Genomic DNA, 25,019 nt, shown 5'->3' with positions numbered 1-25,019 from the left:
AGGGAAAGAAGACAGGGCTTTGACTCACCTAGGCTGCTCTCTTCTCAGAGGACAAGACAACATATCAAATAAGGAAATACATAGAGGTGTTTTTTCAACATTAATATGCTACACAAATGCAAAGAAGTACAATACGTAAAGAGATACATATACTGTGACTAACATCTAACAATAATACCATGGGAGGGGTCACTAGGTCTATTTACTTATTATTAGTTTTCTTCTTTAATGGAGGTACTGGGGATTGAACCCAGGACCTCGTGCATGCTAAGTATGTGCTCTATCATTTGAGCTATACCCTCCCCCACAATAATACCATGTTATAATGATAACATCTAATGCTTACTATGGCCCAAGCCAGGTTGTTGATACACATGGCTATGATGTCAAAACAACCCCTTTATCGTGTCCCATCAATTCCAGGGCCTCATAAAACTCATTCCCCCTTCACGTCATTCCTGTGCAACCTTGCAAAGAAAAGTGAGAATTTCAAGAATCCTACAATCTTTCCTACCTGAATTACAAAGCACCTACTCTTTGTTTTCAGGCCTATTTGGATTAAAAAGAATTCCTGTTTGGAACCTGCAAGTCTTCTGCAGTCACCACATGTCTGAATAACAGGTAGGAAATCAACAACAACTCACATTGCACTTGATGAAAAAGACCCCATTAAGCTTAGGGGGCAGGTTTTCTCCTATCTGCACATATCATTCGTTATTAAAATGCGTTCACAGCCAAGTCAGTAGCAACAAATGCAAGGGGGGGAGGAACCCCATCTGTCTGGACTGATTGGCGCAATGCAGGGGTTAAGCCCAGGGCATCTGGGATCTGAGTGCTTGGTTCAAGTCCTGGCTCCCTCACTCACTGGCTGTGAGCCCTTGGCAACCCACTTCAATTCTTTCAGCCTCAGTTTCCTCATTACTCAATCACAATAGTGGAATATCTTCCCCCCCGTGTTGTTGAGAGGAGTAAATGTGGTAATATATATAAAGGGCACACGGTACCCGGAAGGCAGTGGGTGCTCGAGAAATATTACATGATGACAGTAGCGTCCAACAGAAATTCTAGCCACTAGAAATGAGAGGGATGCAAAGAAGAGGCCAAGGGGAAGCAATGCCTCTTGTAGCTCACGCCTTGGCTGTATGGATTTGCCACACCCTGGCCGAGATGTACTTCTGCACAGAGATTTGTGCTCTGGCACTGAAACATTTACCACACTCTACTGATGTAACATACAATGTTCTGTCAAAGATTCCTTTCAGTACAAAGTGGACCAGAGACAAATTTGAAGAAAAAGAGTAGCGCTGTTATTAAATGATAATCATAACCATGCTTTTATGTAAATGAACATCCTGATCCTTGGATATCCCAGCTAGCTACGAGAAAGGCAGCCCTCTTGGATGACAATCACTAAATAAGATGAAATATAAAAACAAACGGTCATGTGATTGGCTTCCATAGAGAAGAAATGCCTAAAAAATATTTGTGATCTCTATTTTCAACTGTCTTCTGGACTTTTCCATCTGGAAGTCCACAGGTAGCTCAAACAGAGTTTGGGACTTATTATAATCTGACAATTTTGCTTCTGAAATATGTCTCTAATACACTCCCTTCTCCCTCTCCCAACAGCCCTAATTTAGGGATTGTTTTTAATTCATGTCCCACCAGAAGCTTCTCACATCCTTCAGTCTAACGTCAACCTTTCCAAGAAACTTATCTGCCTGAAAAACAAGCTTAATCATATCATCCTCCTACTCAAAAACTTCCATTGGCTCCTCTGGCATAAATTATCATTTGGCTGATCAGACTTGATAAACATCACAACTTCTACAAAATAGCACTGAAAACTGAGAAAAAGAAAGAAAGAGAGAGAAAAAGAAGAAAAAAGAAAACCCAAGATACAGTGAAACAAAGCATAATGGCTTTCCGTTAGGTAGTTAGGTAAGTGGGGGCACCAGGCAGGCAGGTGGAGGAGACGGAGGATGGTCGGGAAGATGGCGTTATGCCCGCCTCCAGCTTAAAGGGGCTTTACTTCTTCTAAATGAGTGCCAGCAAAAAACAAAACAAAACAAAAATGCTGGTTAAAACCCGACAGCCACAACCGTGCGGTAGCAGAAAGGACTTAACTGGACATGACCAATGTTCATTGTATTATAATTAACACTGCAGTTTAGGTATCCCGCCCCATCCCCACCGCCAATAAGGTTTTCCTTTGTACCCCATGGGCAAGGACATGTGCAAAGGGGCCAAACATGACTAAGTACTCCAGGGACAAGAGTCGTCAATCAATCAAGGGACCACCTCTAGGCAAGGGTATGAGAGAAAGGAGAGACAGAAACCGCCTTTTTCTCCCTTGCATCAGCCAGCTTCCCATTCTTGGGAGTGCACTTACCCTTTCTTTTGAATAAATCTTTGAAATCTTTCGCTATACAATGCACCGTCTCCGGACTGCAAACTTGTCTTTCAGGTAGGACAAGAACCAGGGTCTTTATCATTACATGGAAGCCATTAGGGCTAGAATAGGGAAAATAATTCTGTATTCTACCTTATTAAAAGAACAATCCTACTTGCCTAAAAGGAGGTAGAATAATATTCAGTTCCTCCTCCATTGGACACCCCTGCTCCAAGACTAGGTCTCTACTGATGAGAAAATTGAGTCAACAACTTTGTCACACTCATGATGCTTTTTCACAGGGCAAAGGACTGTGCCCTAACCTCCCACCCCGACCCACATTTCTAATTCCAAAGAGTAAGACAGGAAGAGGAGAGCAGGCAGTGGGCTGATGCCTTCTGGTAGACCCAGAGCCCAGTAATAAAAACTTCTTAGGCAGATGCAGGAACACCTGTGCAGCCATGGATGCTGGACATTTTAGTTTTGCACATGCTCGTTTGTTCGGAGCTAAAATGTGAGTCAGGAACAGGGAATAGAAAAAAGTTCCATGTGAGTATGGTTGGGCGACATTAGAATAATACCAACAAGGTATGGCTTCCCTTGATCATCAGGAGACAAAAAATTCATCAAAAATTGCCCATTTTAATAAAAAATATAATGTCACCTTAGGAGTACCATAATCTAGGAAAGCATCCCTTGCCTTTGTAAACTCTGTGTGAGCTTTATTTCAGTATATTGGGTCCGCGTCTATGGTCTAGTACTGGCTTCGCCCCAAGATCACTGGTGGCCTCGTCCAGCCTCGCACTTCAATGCTAGACCGACACTGACAAATCTATACCAGAGACTCTGTGGTAGATTAACGTCTCCCAGTCTCTTTGGGGATTTTCATTTCGGTCCAGAGCATCTTGTCACTCTCGCTGCCTCGCTCCATCTCCCAACTCCCCAGTGGACATATGGGCCTCTTCCTTTCGGTCGTGCTGTCATTTGGCCACTCAGCATGTGGGCTGATGAGAGAGAGGACTTTGTCATAGCTGTTGGCTCTGAATGTCAAAATCTTTTTTGAGATATTTGTTCATCTCAGGCCAGGCAGGACAACACCATGTAAGCTACTTTTGACTGCAACCAATATTGTAATGTTTTGCACATACACACATCCCAGGGTGATATGTCAAATAAATGACCTTCAGAAGGGGGTCACATGCGAGAACACTGTGTTTAGTTTCCTTCTCTTTTAATCGGGGTAATGATTCCTATAGTGTCAGTGGAGCTAAAGCAAAATACTGGATGAACCCTTGGTAAACTCTGCAGGCTCATATTCATATCATTTACTTCACAGATACAAGGATTGTCAAGAGACCTGAAATGATGCTTCCAGAGTTTTCAAATCAAGAACAATCATGATAAACAATTTGGAAACAATTAAATTATTTAGATGGTACTTTGCTTGAGTCTCTGAGTGTCAAATTTTAACTGCATATATGTATAATTTTTTTTACTAAAAGAGCAGAGAAAGCTATAAAATAAAATTTAAAGAATTTTTGGGAGTTATAGTTCCAGCACAAAAACCTGACAGACCGGTTCATGATTAGAATATTCTAAATAGATGTGGAGAGGCCAATATAAATAAAGTCATTTCTGACAGAATTAGAAAGTTTCCAGAAGTAGAATTTCATAAATGCAAATAAAAAATGAGATCTCAGTTGTGTCTGGCCTTCACATACGGCCAGTGATCGAAGACCAACAAAACTGCCTGCCTGGGGCACAGACAGTAGCTAAATGAAAATATTTCTTAAAGAAAAAAAAAAAACAGGAAAATTGTTCTTATTTTCCCTTGGGTTTTGCTAATCTATGATTTTCTAATATTGAAAGAGCCCTTGACAATGGGTAAAAGATGGTGCTAAGTGCTTTCTATGGCTTAACTCATGTCTCCTCATCACAAGCCTACGAAGCAAGCAGTCACACCATTATGAACCCACATTATGGATGAAAAGACTGAGTCTTGGTTGTGTGTTTTAATTCCTTTAATCCTATTGCATCCCTAGGGGTATTTACACTATGATTAATCCTATTTAGTTGATAAGAAGTACCAGGCTCAGTTGGGGAACTACAGAAAGAAGTGACGTTAGTGAAGAGAAAGGGTGGTCTCAAGTTTGTGAGCGTCTGATGAATAAAAGTTGACTTTGCAGTTTAGGGATGTGGGGAAAGAGGAGGTTTATGGTGACTAGGAGTAGCAATGAAAGCTAATTAAAAAAAAAGATGATAGCTGAGCTATATGCTAAACATGTTTTGAGATAGGCAATACCATTATCTCCACTTCAAAAGTGAGGACATGGAGGCTTAAGATCACATAGACAGGTAAGTGTCAGAGCTTAAATTCACAGTTACGTATTTTGTCTCCAAAGCTCACGATCTTTACCAACAGGCAAGTACCTATCACTCCAGTCCCTAGTGACGACTGATATATAGCCAAAGCATTATGTAAGAGAGCTGGGGGTGGGAGGGGGAAATGGCATGGGTAAAGGAAACAACTATTAAATGAAACAAACTAATTTGTTTTTGTCATTATCATTCAGTACCGCCTGGCTCATCTTTGCCCACATTTTGATTGACTGGAGTTTTACTCTTCCCCTCCTGACCTGACCTTGAAATGTTTTCTTGGCATCTATTCAAAGAGAAAAGGAGAGGAAACAATGGTTCAGAACACCCACACACCGGAATATAAAGTTGAAAAACCTAGCCACTTAAAATTTTGGTCAGTCCTTATGAATAACATGCATATTAAAACTCTTTTAATGAAAGAATCCAGTGAGTTAATACAATTAATATAAAGGTTTGGGGAAAATGCTTACTTGCTTAACCTCTCTGATAAAGTCACCAGAAAGAAATCAGGAGCTTAATTTAGATCAAGGTGACCGAGCTAAAACAATTCTGTACCATGTTTAGACATTGACCTCCTTTTCTAATGTTAATTTATAAAAACGAAGAAAGGATCATTTCACGCCTAATGAGAATGGTAAAACGTGAGGACAATGCCGTAACGTGGAGGGAGGGAACAATGACTGGCTTGGAAATCCGGAGGATGAGGTCTAGTTTTAGCCCTGTCACCAGTTAGCAGCTGTGTGACCTAGAACAAGTGATTTCACCTCTCTGGGCTTGGGTTTTCACAAACGCAAAAATTAACGTTTCAAAAGGGTAAAAATAAAACTCAGTTATCTCTGATGGTTATTTTTCCAGGTAGTGACACTTCCGATTTGAGTGTGAAAGGGATCCAGATGCTGTCGGGCCAATGTGGCCGTCTGTTTGGAGGCTGAGAACATTCTTGGAAAGTAACGCCTGTGTGACAATTGCTGGGCCCCAGAGCCATGTTCAGTAAAATTCTGAGTGGCCAGAGAGACGTCCATTTACTAGAGGTAAGGGGTTTTCTGAGAAAGAAATTATCCCAGAAGATAGAGGATTATGTCATGGCAAAACCATGTGTACCTCCCAGTGTCTGGCACTCAGATGTGTGCCCTGGTTTACTCAAGCATGAGTTCCATAGGGAACAAAAGGTTTTTTTTTTAACTTTTTTTTGGGGGGTGGGGGAGGTAATTAGGTTTATTTATTTATATTTTTCTAACAGAAGAACTGGGTTTGAACCCAGGACCTCACAAATGCTAGGCATGCACTCTACCACTGAGCTATACCTTCCCCCTCCAAAAGGAGTTTTAAGCAAAACTTTAAGTTACTATTTCATCTTTCCCTGTAAAACCCGTGTGGTGCAGAAATACAGCCTTTCCAGCTGATTCGATGGTTTAGCACTCTGATTGGAGCATGGGGTCCAACTAGAATTGAATTGAGTTCCAACCTGCCACTGTCCAGCTGTGTGGCCTTAGGCTAGTAACTTAATAGTCCTGAGCCTCAGTTTCTTTCTCTGTCAGATGAGAATTAGCACGTTTTCTTTCTCAAAGTCTACTGAGATAGTTCAATTTAAAAATGGCGGTACAGCACTCAGGCAGTGCCCGGCCAATGGCATGCATCCAGTGTGTGTTAGTATTACTGCTCCCAGCACCGTGACTCAGGTTGTCATTACAGTCATGCTGAAGGGGAGAAAGCCCTTCTCCGCCCCATGAGTTCATCACAGGCCACTTGCGCTAAGGAGTCACGACGGTTACTTGTTGGAGTTGCAATGCCCTCAGAAGCAAAGGAAAGCCTTTCCTACTGAGTGAAGTGTCACCAAGTTAGCGGCCAGGCCAGGCAGAGACGGGGCACAGCTGTGCTTACGGAGCACCAAGGCCGGGGGTGAAAGAGTTCTTTGGCCACCGAAGAAGTGATGAAACGACAGAGGCTTCCAAGAGCAGCTGTCTTCTTGGAAGCACTGCAACACTTTGGGGGAATGGTGGGACATCCTTGGAAAGGATTTTCAAGGAACTGTCTGGGGATCTTGGAAAATTTGGGTTCATTTCTTTAATCAAAAATATTTCTTGAGCAATTGCGACGTGTCAGGAACTCTTCTAGGCAGTAGGAAAACACACTCAGCCCGATGAACGGGGGCGCTACTTTCACGAAGCTTGCATCCCAGGACTGAGTGTAAATATATAAACACAGAAGGGATTTTCCTTTGTAATATCTGTGAAAATAATACAGTGTTTTGGGAACTATGACAGAGAATGAAGGGGTAGTCAGCCAGGGCCCCACTGTGCGAATGGCATTTGAGCTAAACCCAGAATCGGAAGAAGGAACTCTCCCTGGGGAGATCTGGGGCAAGGCTGGGCTGGGCAGGGGGAACGTCAAGTGCAGAGATCCTGGGTCAGGAATGGGAGACAGAGCAGGGGTGCCTGAAGCAAACTACAAGTGGATAAGCAGCTCAACACGGGAGAAGCTGGGAGAAGCCAAATGGATCACAAAGGACCTTTGAGGCCACATACACAGACACACACACAAATGTCACTGAAAGAAAAAAAAAAACGCTTAAACTAAAAAGCTGGCGGAAGCCCAACTAAGCAATGGGGTGAAAGACCGTTAATTTGCAAACAGACAAATACAATGATGGAGTTAATTATCCAAGAGGAAGCACGTCCTCACTTTCAGCGCGTATTAGGGTCCAGTACAAGGCTGGGCTGTGAGGATGCACGAACTCCATGTTCTGAGACACTGTCCTATTCTTATTTTATCAAAAATGGGTCAGTGGGCTGTATTTCCAAACATGACTCTAATAGAAACCGGTAGATACCATGGGATGACAGTGGACCTGGAGCCAGGAGGCCGGGAGTAAAGTTCAAATTGCAGGTCTGGGCTCCATCTACGTGGAAGAACTTGGGAACTGCACTTGGCCTCACTAAGACTGTTTCCTCATCTTTAAGTTTAAAGTAATTGCTACCACGTAGGGCGGTTGTGAAAATTAAACAAGATCACGTATTTGGAAGTTCCTGGGAATTGTGACACATCACCCAAATATTTCTTACTGATTTTACAATTTTTTTTAAGCTGGATTCTTTTAGTAGAGCCTGCATTTTTTGTTTGTTTAGTTTTTTTAAAACATTTTTATTGATTTATAATCATTTTACAATGTTGTGTCAAATTCCAGTGTTCAGCACAATTTTTCAGTTATACATGAACATATATATAATTCTTTTTAACATGTCTTCTTAACATTTCTTGTCATAGCTGTTTTCAAGTAAAACCACTAGAGGTCAGAATTTCACGTAAATTGTTTAACTAAACTGCCAACATGGAAGAAAAAAATTTTTTTGCTCCTAACCCGCACAAAATAATAAATTTAAGGCATAGAAAGAAATATAAAAATGGCTTTCAACAAAGATTGATAACTAGAGCCAGGCTCATTCTCAAAAGTGTTACTTAATAGACTTCAATAAATCCGAAGAAGGATAGACAGAATTTAAGTGTCTATGATGTCTACACAGCTTAAAGTTCACATTGATTATCTGATATTACTCTTAAAATAGGTCTATAATGAAGCTCATTTAAAAAACAGAGAAACTAAAGCATACACGGATGCAGCACCACACTGAAGGTCAAGCAGATTGAATCCAGTCTCTTTTTTCCCATTAAATCAAGCTTGGGAAATAGTGCAATAGAAAATATCTATGTATTAAACAACATATTATATGACAGGTTACCATGAATGGTCTCCCACCTGCAGCTCTACATACTTTTATTTAATTCCAAGTCTCCCAAATGAATTTAGGGAAAACGTTTATTGTCTGTTTCTCAGAGCATCTAGAAGTTTCTGAGATGATTAGCCATGGAGATAAATATAGATCAGCTTGCTTTTAGGAAAAATATATTAAACAAAAGCAATAAACGAGCTTTTTTAAAAAAAATGTTTGCTTAAATTTCAAGCTTGCTTTTTTTTCTTTTTCTTTTTGTAGAGATAAATAAACAAATCTGCCTCCTTCAGGACTCGGGAGGGCTGTCCCCATGTTCATGAAGGGATGAGGTAGGGTAGATGGCAGTGTAGATGTTGAGAGGAGACAAAAGATCATATCTTGTTTTGGGTGAGTGTCTATAGCACCCAGCACAGCGCATGGGGCAGAGGAAGGGCAGACATGAGGAGGCTCTGGTTACATGTGCTGTGCAGATAGAGGCAATGTGCAAAGAAAAAAACTGAGTTAACTGGGCCCTGACCCCAAGAGTGTGTAGTCTAACACCTGCTGGAAATGTAGGTCCAAGTTCTAGGGCAAGTTCTTCGTTAGCTTGACAACTTTAGCATCCCCCAGGATACCTGAGAATTAGTAGGTATTCAGCACCCTCCAGAATCTTGGACTCTCTTTAACAAGAAGGCAACTTAGAATCCATTTGATGCCAACTCCCCAGGCTCCAGGGGAAGAAGACATGACACCAAGTCTGATACAGACTTAGTTCAGGAACCCGGGGTTCTAGAGGGTTCCTTCCCAAATCTTCCCACCCCAGGAGCACTCACTTCTTCATTCTGTCACATTTCTGGCTTGTTATCCTCTCTTAATTTCCACACAGGCTCAGGAAGAGGGTTAGAGGTTTCCATTACTTGAAATCTCAACAGTTTCTAATGGGAAGGGAGAAGTTTTGTGTTAAGTAAGAAAAAGAGGGTAGGAGGACTCAGGGTGGACACCACGCTGGTGTCCAACAAATATTAATTGCCCTCTGCTCTCCCTCTTAAACTATTTATTTCTCCACTGCTCCTGACACTAATAAATAGTATTTAATTCATCTCCTGCGCCTAAAATGGTGCTTAGCACTTAACAGCTATTCAATATATGCTGGCTGAATAGGAATGAATAGAATTGTTGAATTGAAATACATTATATTTTGGACATTATTTCGACAACACTTTGTCCATTCTTCTTTCAGTTTGAAACTTGCAGTTTCTACGCAAGGAAAATTATGTAACTAACAGTTCTGTTCTCAAATCGATTCTCCCATTTGCAGGGACAAGGGTAACTTAAATTTGGGGTATTTTCCATGAAATTCTAAGAATAATACAAAGTTTCTTATAGTCTGTGAAAAGTCCAGTAATGGTTTAAAGTAAATACTTTATTTCTAATTGAAACTTTCTTTTCTGAACATTTGCCCTCACATTATTCATTTATTCACCCAAGAAAGTATTTGGAAGCCCCAGGGTCTTATTGTTCCTCCCCACATTTGTTTTATGGTATCAAAGGTTAAATCTTGGCTTGCAATCTTAGGAGGAAATTAATTCACTGATTAAGAAAAATGCACTTTAAGCAATACACATTTAAATAACTGACAGGCATGGGGCAATGCATTTCTGTTTGTTTGTTTTTTTAAAGACCCTTTTCTTCTACTTAAAATTTTAAGCAGCTGCAATTCTTCCACCCTCTAGCCTGGAGAAACACAGCATGAATTACTAATGAGGGAGCACCAATTTCTACTGCAGTGACCACTTTCAGAACAAAAGGGTCAGAGCTGAAACCAGGAAAACAGCAGTGTTTTTATCAACCAGTTGCTTGAAGCGCATTTGGACCTTGGCTCTACTTGGAAAAAAAAAAGGTTTGCAATATCCTATCATCCTTCAGCCGAAGGCACTTGGCCCTAAAGACTCCACTTTCAAATAAAGAAATGTTCATTTCTATACTACCTCCAATCCTTGATGAAAATTTTCCTTTTCATCGGAACCCAGGAGGCCATTCGTTTATGAAATAGATAAAAGAATTCATTTTTACTTTACTAAGCTTTTGTCTAGTAGCTTTACCAGAATCAGGTTGAGAAAGCAGTTACCATAAAAACAGCCCATGAATAGAGATACTCTTAAGGAAAAGACTGCTGGAGATTAAGGTCCTGCTCGAACCTCTTCCCTGGAGCAGCCTGGAAGAGGGAATTTCCCTCGCCCGGGGTGGATTCCACCACATCCCTGCCCCGGGGCTCCCCCCTCCCAGTGTTCTCTCACCCAACATCAAGGCAGATTTTTAAATAAGTACCAAGACACTGATTTTCCAAGATAGAAGGAGAGTGGGAGGACTCTCGGGAGGGGAGCAGAGAAAGCCATTGAGAGTTAGAGTGGGGTGGAGAGATGAAGTCGAAGAGCTTACTTACTGTCTGTGAAAACCTCCTTTTTCTCTCCTCACCTTTGGGTCCTGGTGAAATTGTGTGTGTGGCACAGACTTCGGCGGTAGGACGGCCATCGAGGTCCAGGCCCAGACTCTGAATCTGGAAAAGAAAGAGCACGAGGAGGATGAACTGGTTTCTTCCAAGCCGGGCTCCAGAGCCACCCATTGCTGTGGTTCTTCAGAAAAGGGTTGCCCAGAAGTGCCAAACAAACTGCTTTATTTTAAATAAAACCTTCTTTGGGGAACAAGGGAAGTATCTGGCACACACATTCCAAAAAGGGCTGTGAAGACAGGAAGGAAGCATCTCCTGGGTTGTTTATTTTCTCAATATTCCAAATGAGCTGTACATTGTCCAGTCTGTTTATTTTCAAGTGACAACAGTTTATTGAAAATTATCTCTGAACTAAACACTCAAGTGCGCAGGGCAGTAGAAACACCCCAGAGATGAGAGGAGACAGAGATACCTTTGGCTCAGTGCGTGAACAGCCAATTTCATACCCAAATTGCATTTGAATGTTGGGGCTCCTGAAAGCTTGAGCCAGAGATTTCTTGAACTACCTACATTTTAGGTAATCACTGTGCATGGCTTTGAGCTTTTTCCTAAGGAAATACTCATTACCTGCTGGTGGCGGCGGAACACATCCTCCCACTGCTCGCCACGACCTTATTCCCTTTCCTCTACAAAGAATTCTCCTGGGATTAAACCCCAAAGGAAAGAACACTAAGTTGACTGCAGAGCAATTTGGCGATAAGTATCAAGAATATTAAACCTGTTTACAGTCTCTGGCCTAGGAATTGCCCTTCTGGTACACTATCTTAAAGAAATGTCCTGAAATGTGGACAAAGCTTTATTTAAAAGATGTGGCCAAAAGAAGGGGCATCTGTTGCCTAAGGATATGGGTAATGGTTGATAAATCATAGAAAGTACAAATGTATGAGAGAGTTCAACATGACAATTTCATTAAAATGATGTTTGCAGCAAGTTTTTGATAAAATGGGGAGAAAGAGGCGTGTGGTATCACATTTATTAAAAAAGCAGTCCAGGTAGAGATGATATAGCTGCCAACATAGATGTATATACAAAGACAGAAATAGAGAGGTCTTTCTACATTTATCTATTACCTATCCTTTACCTATCTATCCAGCCATCTGTCCACCTGTCTATCCGCTTACCTGGCTAGTCCGTCAACCCATGACCTGTATGCATAGCATAGGTTTAGTAAGAGTCTGAGAAACTAGAATCGGATCATAGAGCAAGGAGCTATTTTACCCTCTCCATTCCTGAAGAGGGAGGCTGATTAGGGGTTAAGTAAGGCCAGAAGGGGTTTTGGACCTACTTTCTTTGAAATTGGAAAAGAAGAATCTTACATATTCTGATAAGGACTAATAAAGAATTATCCCAAAGAGATGCCCATGCAAGTCATGGTCAAGCTAAGAAACACATGTGGATTTGTGTCCTAGGACTGCTGCGACAAAGTGCCACAAACGGAGTGGCTTAAACAACAAAGATTTGCCGTCTCACTATTCTGGAGGCCAGAAATCTGAGCTCAAGGTATTATCGGCAAGGCCATGCCTCTTCTGAAGCCACTAGGAAAGGACCTGTTCCAGGCCCTTTTCACATCCTCTGGAAGTGCCTTGGCTTGTGACTGCATAACTCCAGTCTTCACATGGAATTCCCCGTGTGTGTGTGTGTGTGTGTGTGCGTGTGTGTGTGTCTGTGTCCAAATGTTTCCCTTTTTATAGGCTTGCTGTTTATAATGGATTAGGACTCACCCTAATGATCTCATTTTACCTTGATCACCTCTGTAACAATCCTCTCAACACAGTTACATTTTGAGGTACTGGGGGTTAGGACTTTAACATGTGATTTTTTTTTTTTTTTTTTTGGTCTGGGGAGACACAATTCCACCCATAACAACAGGCTTACAGCATGACCAAACTGATCTCGCCATAAGCAATACAGTGAAAGGGAGAGCAAGGAACTGGCATGGATTGAACAGCTATTATGTGCAAGGATAGGGCTGGTCTCTTAAACCTGCTTATCTTATTTAAATCAAAATCAAAATAGCCCTGTGGAATAGATAGTAATCCCCTCATTTTGCAGACAAAGCACTTGAGGCTCAGAAGATTTAAGCAGTTTGCCCAAGGTCACTGTGATGGTTGAGTCTACGTGTCAACTTGACTGGCTCATGGGTGCCAGACACTTGGCTAAACATTCTTTCTGGGCATGTCTGTCAGGGTGTTTCCAGATGAGAGTAGTATTTGAACTGGAAGATGGAGTAAAGCAGGTTGGCCTCCCTGATGAGAGTGGGCTTCACCCAAGCCTCTGAGGTCTGAGCACACCCGGAAGATGCGGGAAGGGAGAACTGGCTCTCTGCCTGCGCGCCTGAGCTGGAACGAGTTTTCTCCTGCACTTGGACCGGAGCTTACAGCATCATTTATCCTGGTTCGTGGGCCTTTGGACTGGGACTGGGACTTATACCATTGGCTCCCCTGATTCTCAAGGCCTCTGGGTTTGGACTAAAACTATGCCCCCAGCCTTCCTGGGCCTGGGCGTGCAGATGGCAGGTTGTGGGACATCTCACCCTTCATAATCATGTAAGCCGGTTCCTTATAATAAATCTTTCTCTCTCTAGATACAGGTACATACAGGTAGATATAGATGTAGATAGAGATAAATCCTGTTTGTTCTGTTCCTCAGGAGGACCCTGACTAATAGCCACCCATTGAGAAGGGGACAAAAGAAATTCAAATACAAATTATGTCCAAAAATTCCTGCTTTAAAAAGCCAAATATTCTCAAGCTTTGAAGGTGCATTCATTTTCACACATGCTTAAAATGTCCAAACTGGATGCATTTGTCATGTTAACAGTGATAGGAAAATAGTGGGAATTAACAGAACGGTGTTAGAAGCCTCAAATTTCACATCTGTCATAACCAGATATATGACATTGAGCAAAGCACCCAATTCAGCTGCCATAAGGCATATAAAGTGAGTTTGGACTTGATATTTAACGCACTTTCTTAATTTTCTATGATTCTTTGAAAATAGGTGTTCTTTAAGTTATTTAGACTATTCAAAATCTATGTTATGTCTTTCATTTCTTTTCCAAGCATTGTCCGGCACACAATGAAAACACATTCTTTACATTTATGTACAGAAATCCACTGGTAACAGTTTGAAGCAATAGTCCTCAGTATTTTTCCTTGGGATGTCCTATTCCTGTTCTTTCCAGCATTTTTGTTTCAAAAACTCAACAATGCATATAAATATCTTTCTATATTAATGAATAGACTATACCAAAATTTAAATTAGTGCAGATTATTCATCATAAGCTTTATATGTAAAATATGATTTGGTCAATCAATGCTCTATTGTTGGGAATTTGAAATTTCTCATGTTACAACACTGTGATGAACATCTCTAGAGCCCAATCTGTGGTCCCATTTCTTTTGACCTTGAAAAAGACAAACGTATATGACTTGGGAACTCACTGACTGTTGAGATCAACAGATAAGGAGAAATTTACTTATTTACAAAACAGGAACAGACTCACAGACATAGAAAACAAACTTATGGTTATCAGGGCAGATGAGGGTGGGAAGGAATAAACTGGGAGTTCGAGATTTGCAGATACTAACTACTATATATAAAATACATAAACAACAAGTTTCTACTGTATAGCACAGGGAACCATATTCAATATCTTATAATGACTTATGTTGAAAAAGAATATGAAAACAAATATATGTACATGTATGACTGAAGCATTATGCTGTACACCAGAAATTGACACACTGTAAACTGATTATACTTTAATTTAAAAAACTATATATAGATAGAGATAAAAAAATTTAAAAAATTAAAAGTAACTCAGGTATTATAATCATACTCTGCTCTCCTTTCTTGTGGAGACTATGTTCTCCAGGGTTGATGTTTTTTCTCATCTGGCTTATAAATTATAGTTCCCTTTTCTCACTTGTAAATAAAAGTGGATATTCAAAGAAGAGGACTTTCATAGACTAGAGAGGACTGCTCTCCTTTTAGCTAGGACTTACCAAGAACTGTGATCTTAAAAAAAACTTTTCAGTTTCAATCTGGATGACAGGGAAAACATTATTGCCACTAAGAAACCTTGGTTAAGGAAAAAAAAATTGAGGGGAAAATAATGAGGCTTGGGTGAGTTTAAGGTTCAGGGAAATAACAGGATGGAGATGACAGACAGGCATTTGGAATGCAGGTCTTGATTCTAGGGGAAAATCTAGAATTTCTGATTTCAATTTGAGAGTCATAAGTATGGAGACTATAGATAGGAGTAGGATATTGAGTGAGAAAAGAAGCTCAAGAGTCTGAATGCCAAGAGAGATCATATTCAGGGGCCAGAACTCCAAAGGAGGGTCAGCAAATAGATCAGAAAGGGAGCAAAATGTCATGGAAACCAAAGAATAAGAAAGGCCAAAGACATAATTGGTCCCAATTAATGCATGGATGTATAAGATGAAAGCTGAGAAAAAAGCCATGGGATTGAAAAGCTAATAACTTATAAATAGAATCTTAGGAATGAAAGAGGCCATTCAATAAAGAGATTTCATCAAGATGAGGGGAAAGGAGCGACAAGGAGTCCCACGACCCCTGGGAAATTCACTACTGAACAGTCACAATCTTTAGAAAACTAACCATAACACTTACCTTCATTGACCCATGTCTCTCTTGCTTCCTTATTCTCAGCATCTAAGAACATGCTCTATTTCATCTTAAGGGTTCTAAACAGTGTTTAAACCAGAGTATAGTTAAAACAGAATGGTGTGACATGTCAGACGATGGAATCTAGGATAATTTACTATGAAATGTGTTGATGAAGAAAAGAAAAACAATGCGAAGGAAGTATTAAGGGGCCCCTGCCTGTGCACTGTTGGAAGGGGGTGGTGAAAATGGATGAAAGTCGTGAGCCCAATGCTACTGTTTAAAAAATTTGTAGAGGTTCCTTGATAACCCAGTAAATACGGAATTAGCAAATGACATAAATTTCTAAATGGGAGGGATGATTGAATAAATGAAAAGAAGTTGCCAAATGATGTTAAATGTATTCTTTTTAGTGTGTGAAAAATACCTAATGCCCAGCAGAAAGATTCCTATTGAGACTTAGGAGGTTACTCTCAGTTATCTAGAAAAGGGAGTCATCGAGAAGTACAAGTCAACTCTGCTTTTTCTTTAAAACATAGTTTTGAAATAAGCAATATATCATCAATCAGTATAAAGTTAGAAGAGGGTAATGGGAAACCTAAAAAGACCAGAATTAGTGGCTCATTTATGAAATTGTGTAGTTCTGTATTTCCCTGGATTTTTCATCTTTCATTTCCCAAAGCATTGAAATTTCAGGCTTAAGATTTGTGCTTGTCTTAAAACAACATGCCACTAAAGTGAAGAACAAGTGATGTTTTCCCCCCATTCTTCTACCCATTTTTCATGGGTTGGATGGTGGCCCCATAGAAGATATGTCCATGTTCTAATCTCCAGAACCTGTGAATATTACCTTATTTAGTTAAAGAGTCTTTGCAGATGTAATTAAGCTAAGGCTCTCAAGATGAATTATCTGGATCATCTGGGTGGTCCTTAGATCCAAAGACAAGTTTCCTTAAAAGAGACACTCAAAGGAGACATGAGGACAAAAGGAGAAGGCCATGTAAAGACAGCGGCAGAGGTCAAAGTTATGAAGGAACACCTGGAGCCACCAGAAACTAGAAGCAGCAGGGAAGGATCCTCCTCTAGAGGCTTCAAAAGGAGCTCAGCCCTGCGGACACTGTGACTTCGTACTTCTGGCCTTCAGAACTGTGAGATAGTAAATTTCTGTTGTTTACTGACACCCAGTTTGCAGTCATTTGTTTGGGACAGCCCTGTGAGACGAACACACCTTTCCGGTGATACTCATCCACAGTTACTGGGAAGAAATGACACATCAAGACATTTACTCAGAGCCTGACAGGGACCTAGGAACATCTGTTCTTGTGCATTTTAATTATTGTGCATCCAGCTGAGATGATATCTGGAGGGAAATGAAAAACAGGATATTAAACCAGCATATCCCAAGGCTGAAGTGCTTTATTAGTTAAAACAGCATAATCACAAAGTGACAACCTCATCTCCTGAAGGAATATCCAGACAAAGCGATGTAACTTAACTTTGGACCTGGTTTTGCCTTTGTCTGCTCACATATAAGTATCTTAATTAAAGTTCTCTCTTGTGAGTTAATTGAATGCAGTTTGTAAAAATGGAAACGAATAGAATGGCTCTTAAAATGACACATTTATAGAAAGCAATATGGTAACAGACACTCATAAAATTGTTTTATTATTTCTTACATTTTAAATCTCAAATTTATAAAAGCATTTTTTTTTAAAAAAATCAAGTGGTTTTTACAAGTTTATGAGATAAAACAGCAGCCCCCTGCTGTTCCAGCCCCATTCCTGATTCTTACTCCCATAATGATGCTATTTTAATAATTCCAGTGCTTCTGCTTTTATCCTTCCATATTTTTCAATAACAAATTTGTACCGATGTTCTTGATTTTAATTTTTTTTTCAGTTAAGATACTCACTGACTTCTCCACATGGAAGATGGAAGTTCCTTTCCCTTTCATCCACCTAACCCTACATCTTCCTCCACATACATTCCATTTCTTTCTCTTTGTAATTTAATAATATTATCATTTTAATATAGTATTCAATGTTTGTATTATAATGACTAAAAGGTATTCACAGCTGAGTCACATAAGGCATTAGGATTACATTTTGTTTCTTGACCTAACTTTGTGTTCACAGGATTTGATAATTGTGTTTTCTTTTGCATAGCTTTCTATGTACCAGTCCCATAACTACTAATTTTTGGAGATTTGTCAGTTCTATGGAAACCATAAAATGTTCAATTGGTTTCCATTATTTTTCTTAGAAATCCCTCTTCTGGAGCCCTCCAGTTTCTTGTTCCATCTGAATCTAATATTATTTAAGCCTGTGGCAGAGCTGTTATCTTGAGGCTTGTCTTCACCGCTGTCTAGGAATCTGTATTACAACTCCTTTCCCTGTAGTCACATCTTTTTTTTCCCTCCTTGGTTTTATCCCTCATTCTCTGTAGAATGTCCTTCAGTAATTTTCCGAAAGAGTAAAGCTGCAGATATATTTTTGAGACACTGCATTCCTGAAAATATAATAATGCTACCTCCCAATTATGTGACATTTTAATTGGGTATAGGATCCCAGGTTGAAAGCAATGTTCACCCTCAGGTGTGAAAATATTGTTCTAGTTTCTTCTAGCTTCCTGTGTTGCTGTCTACACTTTGTACAGAATACTGTTTTCCCCTCTCCAGAAGCTTTTAGGAGCATTTCTTCATATCTCATGTTCAGAAATTTCAGTAATAATGCCCTTTATGTGGCCCTTTTTGCATTTACTGCACTGGGTTATCTGCAGTCACTTTTCTGTTGCTGCCTCTTCTCTGTAGTCTCTTTCATTGTGTTTATTATTATTTTTCACTCCATCACTGCTATTTTGGTGACATTCTGGAGTGAACAGAGCACAAACAAATAGATTCAATCTGCCATATCGACTCCGATATCCAAAGATTACCTAATGATACAGCTTGAAGCAGCTCCTATGGGCAGGTGTCTTAAGATGTGGTTCAGCAAGCATATTCCTCCTCCTAAGATTGGTCTTGGGGAAGGAGTTCCACCTATGGCCACAGGAAGAGATCAGAGCATCCTTTCCACATCATGTGCATGAGACTAGACAAAGTTATTAAAAATAACATTTCAGGGCTCTGAAAACTGATCAAAGCAGACAACAAGTTTAGAAGCATTTATTTTTGAAAAGATGTCAATGCTTTGTGTAAGAACAGTGAAAGTATGAGTCCTTCATGCGTGAAGCCAACTGCATTCCTCCCCCATCTCAGGTAGTGAGAATAGCAGTTTTATAAGCACAAAGACAGCCAAAAAATCCAGCATCTTTGCTGCCACACAGATTCAATATGGAGTAGAGTGTGTGAAAACACACTTATAGATTAATGTAACCAACTAGTGAGTACAGAAATAAATCCTCACATTGATTGTTGGCAAAACTACTAAGGCAATTCAGTGGGGAAAACGATAGTCTTTTTAACAAATGATGCCATATGGAAAATGGGATTGCCACATGAAAAGAAATGAACGTAGAACCACAACTTACACTGTACTAAAAATTAACTCAAAATGGATCAACAACTGAAATATGAGACAAAACTATAAAACTTACAGAAGGAAATATAAAAGAAGATCTTTGTGACATTGGGCTAGGCAAAAAATTTCTTAGATATTACACCAAAGCCATGGTCCGTAAAAAATGATAAATTATAGTACTTCCAAATTTAAAACATTTGTGCTTAAGCACACACATCATTAAGAATAAACAGATAAGTCATAGATTGGAGGAAAATATTTGCAAATCATATATTCAATAAAGAACTTGTAACCAACTGAATAATAATAGTACAAGTATCTAAGTAAAAAACATGAGCTAAGCACTTGAACAGACATTTCTACAAAGAAGACAAATAGCTAATATATGTATGAAAAGATGCTCAATGTTGTTACTCCTTAAATTCCAATGAGATATCATTACACAAAGATTAGACTAGCCACAATAAAATAAAAAAGTGATAGTATTAAGTGTTGGCTTGGATGTAATAAACTATTATCCTCATTCATTACAGGGATGGAAGTAAAATGGTACCATCACTTTGGAAAACAGACTGGCAGTTTCTTTAAAAGTTAAATATAAACTTAAAATATAAGCCAGCAGCTCAACTCTTTGATAGCTACCCCAGAGAAGTGAAAACATACGTCCACACAAGTACATGTACATGAATGTTCATAGCAGTATTACTCATAAGAGTCAAAAGTTAGAAACAGTACATATGTCCATCAAGCAGTGAATGGATTTTGCCCATCAAGTAGTGTATCTACACAATGGATCAGTAATGTAAGAAAAAAACCACTGATACATGCAACAACATGGATGATGGCTCCTCTCCAAATTATGCTAAGTAGAGGAAACCTGAACAAAATGACTACATATTATTCCTTTTACATGAAATTGCTGGAAGAGGTAAGAGTCTCAAGATAGAAAGCAGGTGAAGGGTTGCCTGAGGCTGGGGGTGGAAGCAGGAATTGAGTTCACGTGGGCACAATGGAACTTTTGGAAGCAACAGCTGTGTTATGAAAGTGAATGACAGTGATAGTTGCACAACTATATAACTATACTAAAAATTCCAACCCCTCACTTTGAAGTGGTTAATTTATACCTCCATAAAACTGTACAACAACAAAAAAAACCTAACATTAAAATTACATTCCAAACTTTTGGAATGTTACAATTCTTAAGAAGTGTTTGTAAGCCTGAAAATCATCAATTAGACCCAATTTGGTTTTGCCTCCACTTTGGGAATCAGTTCTTGCAGATTCAGCAAGTCATCAATCTTGTTTCCAGTTTGGTATGTACTGATGTAGTGTCCCTAAAGAGTGTCTTTATGTGAGGCTTTTTCAATCAAAGCAATCAATAAAAAAGTAACCAGAGAAAAGAAAAAAAGGTATATATATATAAAAATTACTAAATTGTATTATTTAAATATATCTAAGTATAAACTTAATTACAAAAATTAATTACCCTGTAGAGCACAAGTATCCCCAAACATTTACTTACTAAGGGATCAATACCCTCTTCTGGTCCTAATGGAGCTCGAGGCAAGTTCTTGATTTTCGTTATTTTTGTTCTGTGATTAATTATACCTAGCAATTTCCTGAATAATATTGGATGAATTAGAATGGATAATTATTTGGGCACATAATGATGTGAGTTTGAGTTTGAATGATAGATATGTGTGATGAAAATGCATTCATTCATCTACTCATTCAGCAAGTGTGTATTATTTACCAGGTACTGTAGCACAATATCTGGGGTTCCAGTAGTCCATAAGACACAGACTCTTTCTTAAGGAATTTATTGTCTTTTTGAGGAGACAGAGAACTTTAAAAACAGTTGCCATTGCTCTTTTTATCTTTTCCCCATTCTGATAGGGATAAATACCAGGCATCCCATTGTCACGGAGACCTAGATGAGAGGTAGGTGACCTAGGCTCGGTGGATCAGCAAAGGTTTCCTTTAGGGGGTGTTTCATAAGCAGGTTTTGGAAGACGTATTGGAATTAGCCAAGTAAAGTTGAGATGGAATGAAAGGAACACATTCCACACAGACAGAGGAGCATATGCAAAGTCTTGGTAGAGAAAGAGAATGATGTGTGTGGGGAACTGAAAATAGTTCACTGAGGCTAGAGTTTGGAACTTGATGGGGTAGATGAGGCTGGAGCTAAAGGTAAGAACTAGATCCTGAAAGGAATCGTAGGTGCTACTTAGGAGTTTGGAAAATATACCAAGGGCAGAAGGAGCGGCTGAAGAATTTTAAGAAAGGAGATGCTGCTATTGGACCTGAAAATCAGAATATGAGAGGTGTGTCAGAGACAGGCCTTCATTAGCTTCATATAATAGAAACTCAGCAACAGTCACTTGCTTAATGAAATAAGAAGTGTGTTTTTGTTTGTTTACTTGTTTGCTTTTTTCAAATAATAAAGAATCTGAAGGCAGAGAATCCTACCATAGTAGTACCATACATTACCAGGGACCAAGACTTCTACTTTCTCGGCTTCATCATATTTTACATGTGGCTTCTCTCCTTATAGTCACAAAAGGGCTGCTGTAATTCCAAACATTGCATCTACATTCTAGGCAGGATGAAGGGAAAGATTTTAGACCAACCTGAGGAAACAAAGACAGCTACTTAGTCATCTTTTCAAAGAACCATCTTGGAAAACTTCTGGGATCAATTCCAGTTATATCTCATTGGCCAGGATTATGTCCTATGCTAGCAGCAAGGGAGGCTAAGAGATCAAATAGTTTAATTAGGTAAATCACAGCTCTGGAAGCAAGAATGGATATCGAGTGATGTAAATGGATTAAAAAAAAAAAAGAAAGTGGAAGTAATTGCTTGGAAATGGAGGGTAAAGGAAAGGAAAAGGGTCAGGGCAATCTGCAGGCTCCTGGCTTGAACAACTAGATGTGATGCCATTTACTGAGACACAAAATACAAATTTCAGAGAAAAGATGACAGATCAAGTTTTGGATATGTTGAATTCAACATCCTTCTGGAATATTCAAGGGGAGGTATCTGATGGCCCAAAAGAAATCAAAACCAGAGGTACGGATTAGAAAGTCATCAACATATAGACTGTAATTAAAACCATCAGAGAGATTAGATCTTGAAAAAATAGAAAGTAGGACGAAAAGACATTCGGGATTTGTAGATACTAACTACTATATATAAAATAAACAACAAAGTCCTACTGTATAGCATGGGGAATTATATTGAATACCTTATAATGGATTATAATGAAAAAGAATATGAAAAGGAATATATATATATATATATATGTATATGTATAACTGAATCACTATGCTGTACACCAGAAATTAACACAACATTGTAAATTGACTATACTTCAATTTAAAAAAAAGATAGTCAATGTATCATAAAGGAAGAATCAATACAGTTTGATAATTTGTCAAATCTATACAGAGGAAGAAAGTTCAGATTTTATAACGGGGATATTCTTTGATGCTTTTACTGGCATGAGAGGGAAATCAGTATTTCATGGCACTTTTTTCCCTTTTTGACAAAGCATTTTTATTCTTTGTAGCCAGCTCAAATACATGATCTCTTTCAAATTGCATAAAACAACTTAAATAGGACAAAATAGAGGATCAAATTAAATATGTTTAATAGAAACTATGTTAAACAATAGTCATGACTCAGCATTTAAGAGGCTTGGACCCAACTTTTAATTCCATCACAGATTTTGCCTCTGGGAAGATTATTTACTTGTGCTACATCTTCGTTCTCCACTTTTGCAAATGAGGAGACCAAGATCCAGTCTCTGCTTATGGAGATGAGTCAAACAAAGGTTCGTGGAACCTGAATTCCCTGGAGACAGGCACTAACTAGGCACAGTCTGAGTTACTAGAGGGCATCCTTGCCTTTCTCCTCGCTGCACACAGAGGTCAGGGATGAGTGTCCTTCACGGTAATTGTTACTGACTGCTCTTCCTTTACCCCTTGCTTCCGAGAAGCCTCAGCTACAGGGTCTCCACACAGATTGAACAGTGTGTGGTTGACCGGCTGCATTTGCTTGACATTCAACATAGAGAAGTTAAGAGAGATCATCAGGCATTTGCTGAACTGATGAAACACAGAATATAACCCATTCCTGGGAAAATATTTCCTGTATAGAGATAAATATTTACTTCAGCTCTGCTGGGAAGCATGTGCCTAATAAATGATATGTTCCTTTTTTAATGGTCTGTTTATACTTCAGAGACTTCACATCGTGAATTTTGGTCACTTATGTCGTATATAGTTTTCAAAACGTATTTTCATGAAATACTTTTGAGAAGATCTAAACTTAATAGTTAAGCAAATATCTTCCTTTTTCCAAGTTCCCATAAATGACTCCAAAATTTCTACTTCATAACAGGCATAGATACTGAAGCCTTTTACTCCTGTAATTACTTTTTCAAATTACTTTGAATTCAAGAGCTTACAAGGGCATGTCACAATGTACACAACACGGGGGAACAATTTTGCTTAAAAACGAGCATTTTGATGCTAAAAATATTTTTTAAACACATTAATTTCAGAGGCAAGAATACATCATAGAAAATGGAAGTCAAGATTTAGGGACTCCCAGAAATTAGGCTGTGTGTGTCACCGTGAGGATATGGACATAGATTAATGTTTTAGAATATCTGGGCCATACCATTGAGCTCAACTCAATTTTGGTTTTGTGTTCTATTCTTCAAACCCAGGTCCATGGTGTCTCTGTTCAGTGGCTGCTTGTCTGTCACATGTCTCCTCCATGAATATTTTAAGTATACATATTTTAAAATATGAACATTGTTACACGACCTGTTTGAAACCTGTTGATATGAAATTATTTCCCTGATGAATAATCACATTCACAGGTTGCGTCCTCAAAATAAATTATTTCAGGTTGATCAACGGAATTAAGATGGAAAGAAAGAATAGATCCCATTTTGTAAGTTCAAGTGCGTGCAATCCATCACACGAGAAAGCTTTACTTCGCGTTATATTGCCTGCAGTCCTGAGAGGGAGATAACATGTGCACTTTACAAGTGGGGAGCTAACTCTAGAAAGGTTTAATAACTCACCTAAGGTTTCTGGGGAAACTCACGGAGTCAGGGTTCAAATCCTGACAGTTGACCACAGAACATCCGCTAAGAACAACTGCACACAGCCTGAAATACCACTCTTCATACTGTGGGTAGTAGGGAATACCTAAACCAGAAGTCAGCCACCCAAAGGTCCTCGAGTTTTTCTGCTTTGTGGGGTAACAAGACTCTTTAATACCTAAATAAAATTGTCTTGAGCCTCCATCCTGTGAACGTTACCAGCCCCTTGCCCTCACTCAAATGGCTGAGAATTCCCCAGAACTTTCATTCTGTCTTTGATCACTCCAGTTACTTGTTACTGCTCATCTCTTTAAGCATCTTGCTTCTGTCTCCTCCCACTCATCGTGACTCTCCATCCTGTTTCACCCACACGTAGAACATTGTTCTTTTCCTTGATTTCCCCAAAGCATCACCAATGCAAGGCAGTTCCATGCACTACCTCTCTACCCAAGTGCTGAGGATAACAGAGTGTGATTATTCCAAGAGCACATTAAACAACTTAAAACTGTGTACGAGGCATTCCTCTTCTTCAGAATTCTCTAGCCAGTAACAGTAGGAAATTCCCCTTTGCGATCTTCTCTCGGGTCTTTTCCTTGTCAATTTTCTCTAGAACTTTACCTCTGATCCTCTCTCCTTGATCCCATGTACGCCCACTTTCCCTCCTTCTTGGGTTTCCAAAATAACTCCAAAATAGTTTCTTGTTGCATTTTGCAGATATTTTTGTTTTCTCCCTGTGTGCCTTCCACTAAATTTGCCCAATAACTTC

At 39.4% G+C, this 25,019-nt stretch overlaps 1 protein-coding gene across 5 annotated transcripts in view; it reads right to left on the bottom strand.

Moving 5' to 3' along the window:
• Positions 1 to 25,019, bottom strand: part of COLEC10 (collectin subfamily member 10) — a 407,385-nt gene that overhangs the window by 27,735 nt on the left and 354,631 nt on the right. For 3 of the 5 annotated variants that reach the window (XM_072949642.1, XM_072949643.1, XM_072949644.1), the window contains one exon: positions 10,954 to 11,035. In XM_072949642.1, the coding sequence (XP_072805743.1) occupies positions 10,954 to 11,035 (82 nt within the window). Of the gene's footprint in view, positions 1 to 9,311; positions 9,493 to 10,953; positions 11,102 to 25,019 lie in introns of those variants that run through there. The other 2 variants (XM_006211432.4, XM_072949646.1) reach the window with 2 other exon arrangements.

The sequence above is a fragment of the Vicugna pacos genome, chromosome 25 (assembly GCF_048564905.1).
Source record: "Vicugna pacos chromosome 25, VicPac4, whole genome shotgun sequence".
NCBI classification, from domain to species: domain Eukaryota; kingdom Metazoa; phylum Chordata; class Mammalia; order Artiodactyla; family Camelidae; genus Vicugna; species Vicugna pacos.
The sequence above is the reverse complement of the archived record's forward strand: the minus strand, read 5'-3'. Positions and strand labels throughout refer to the sequence as shown.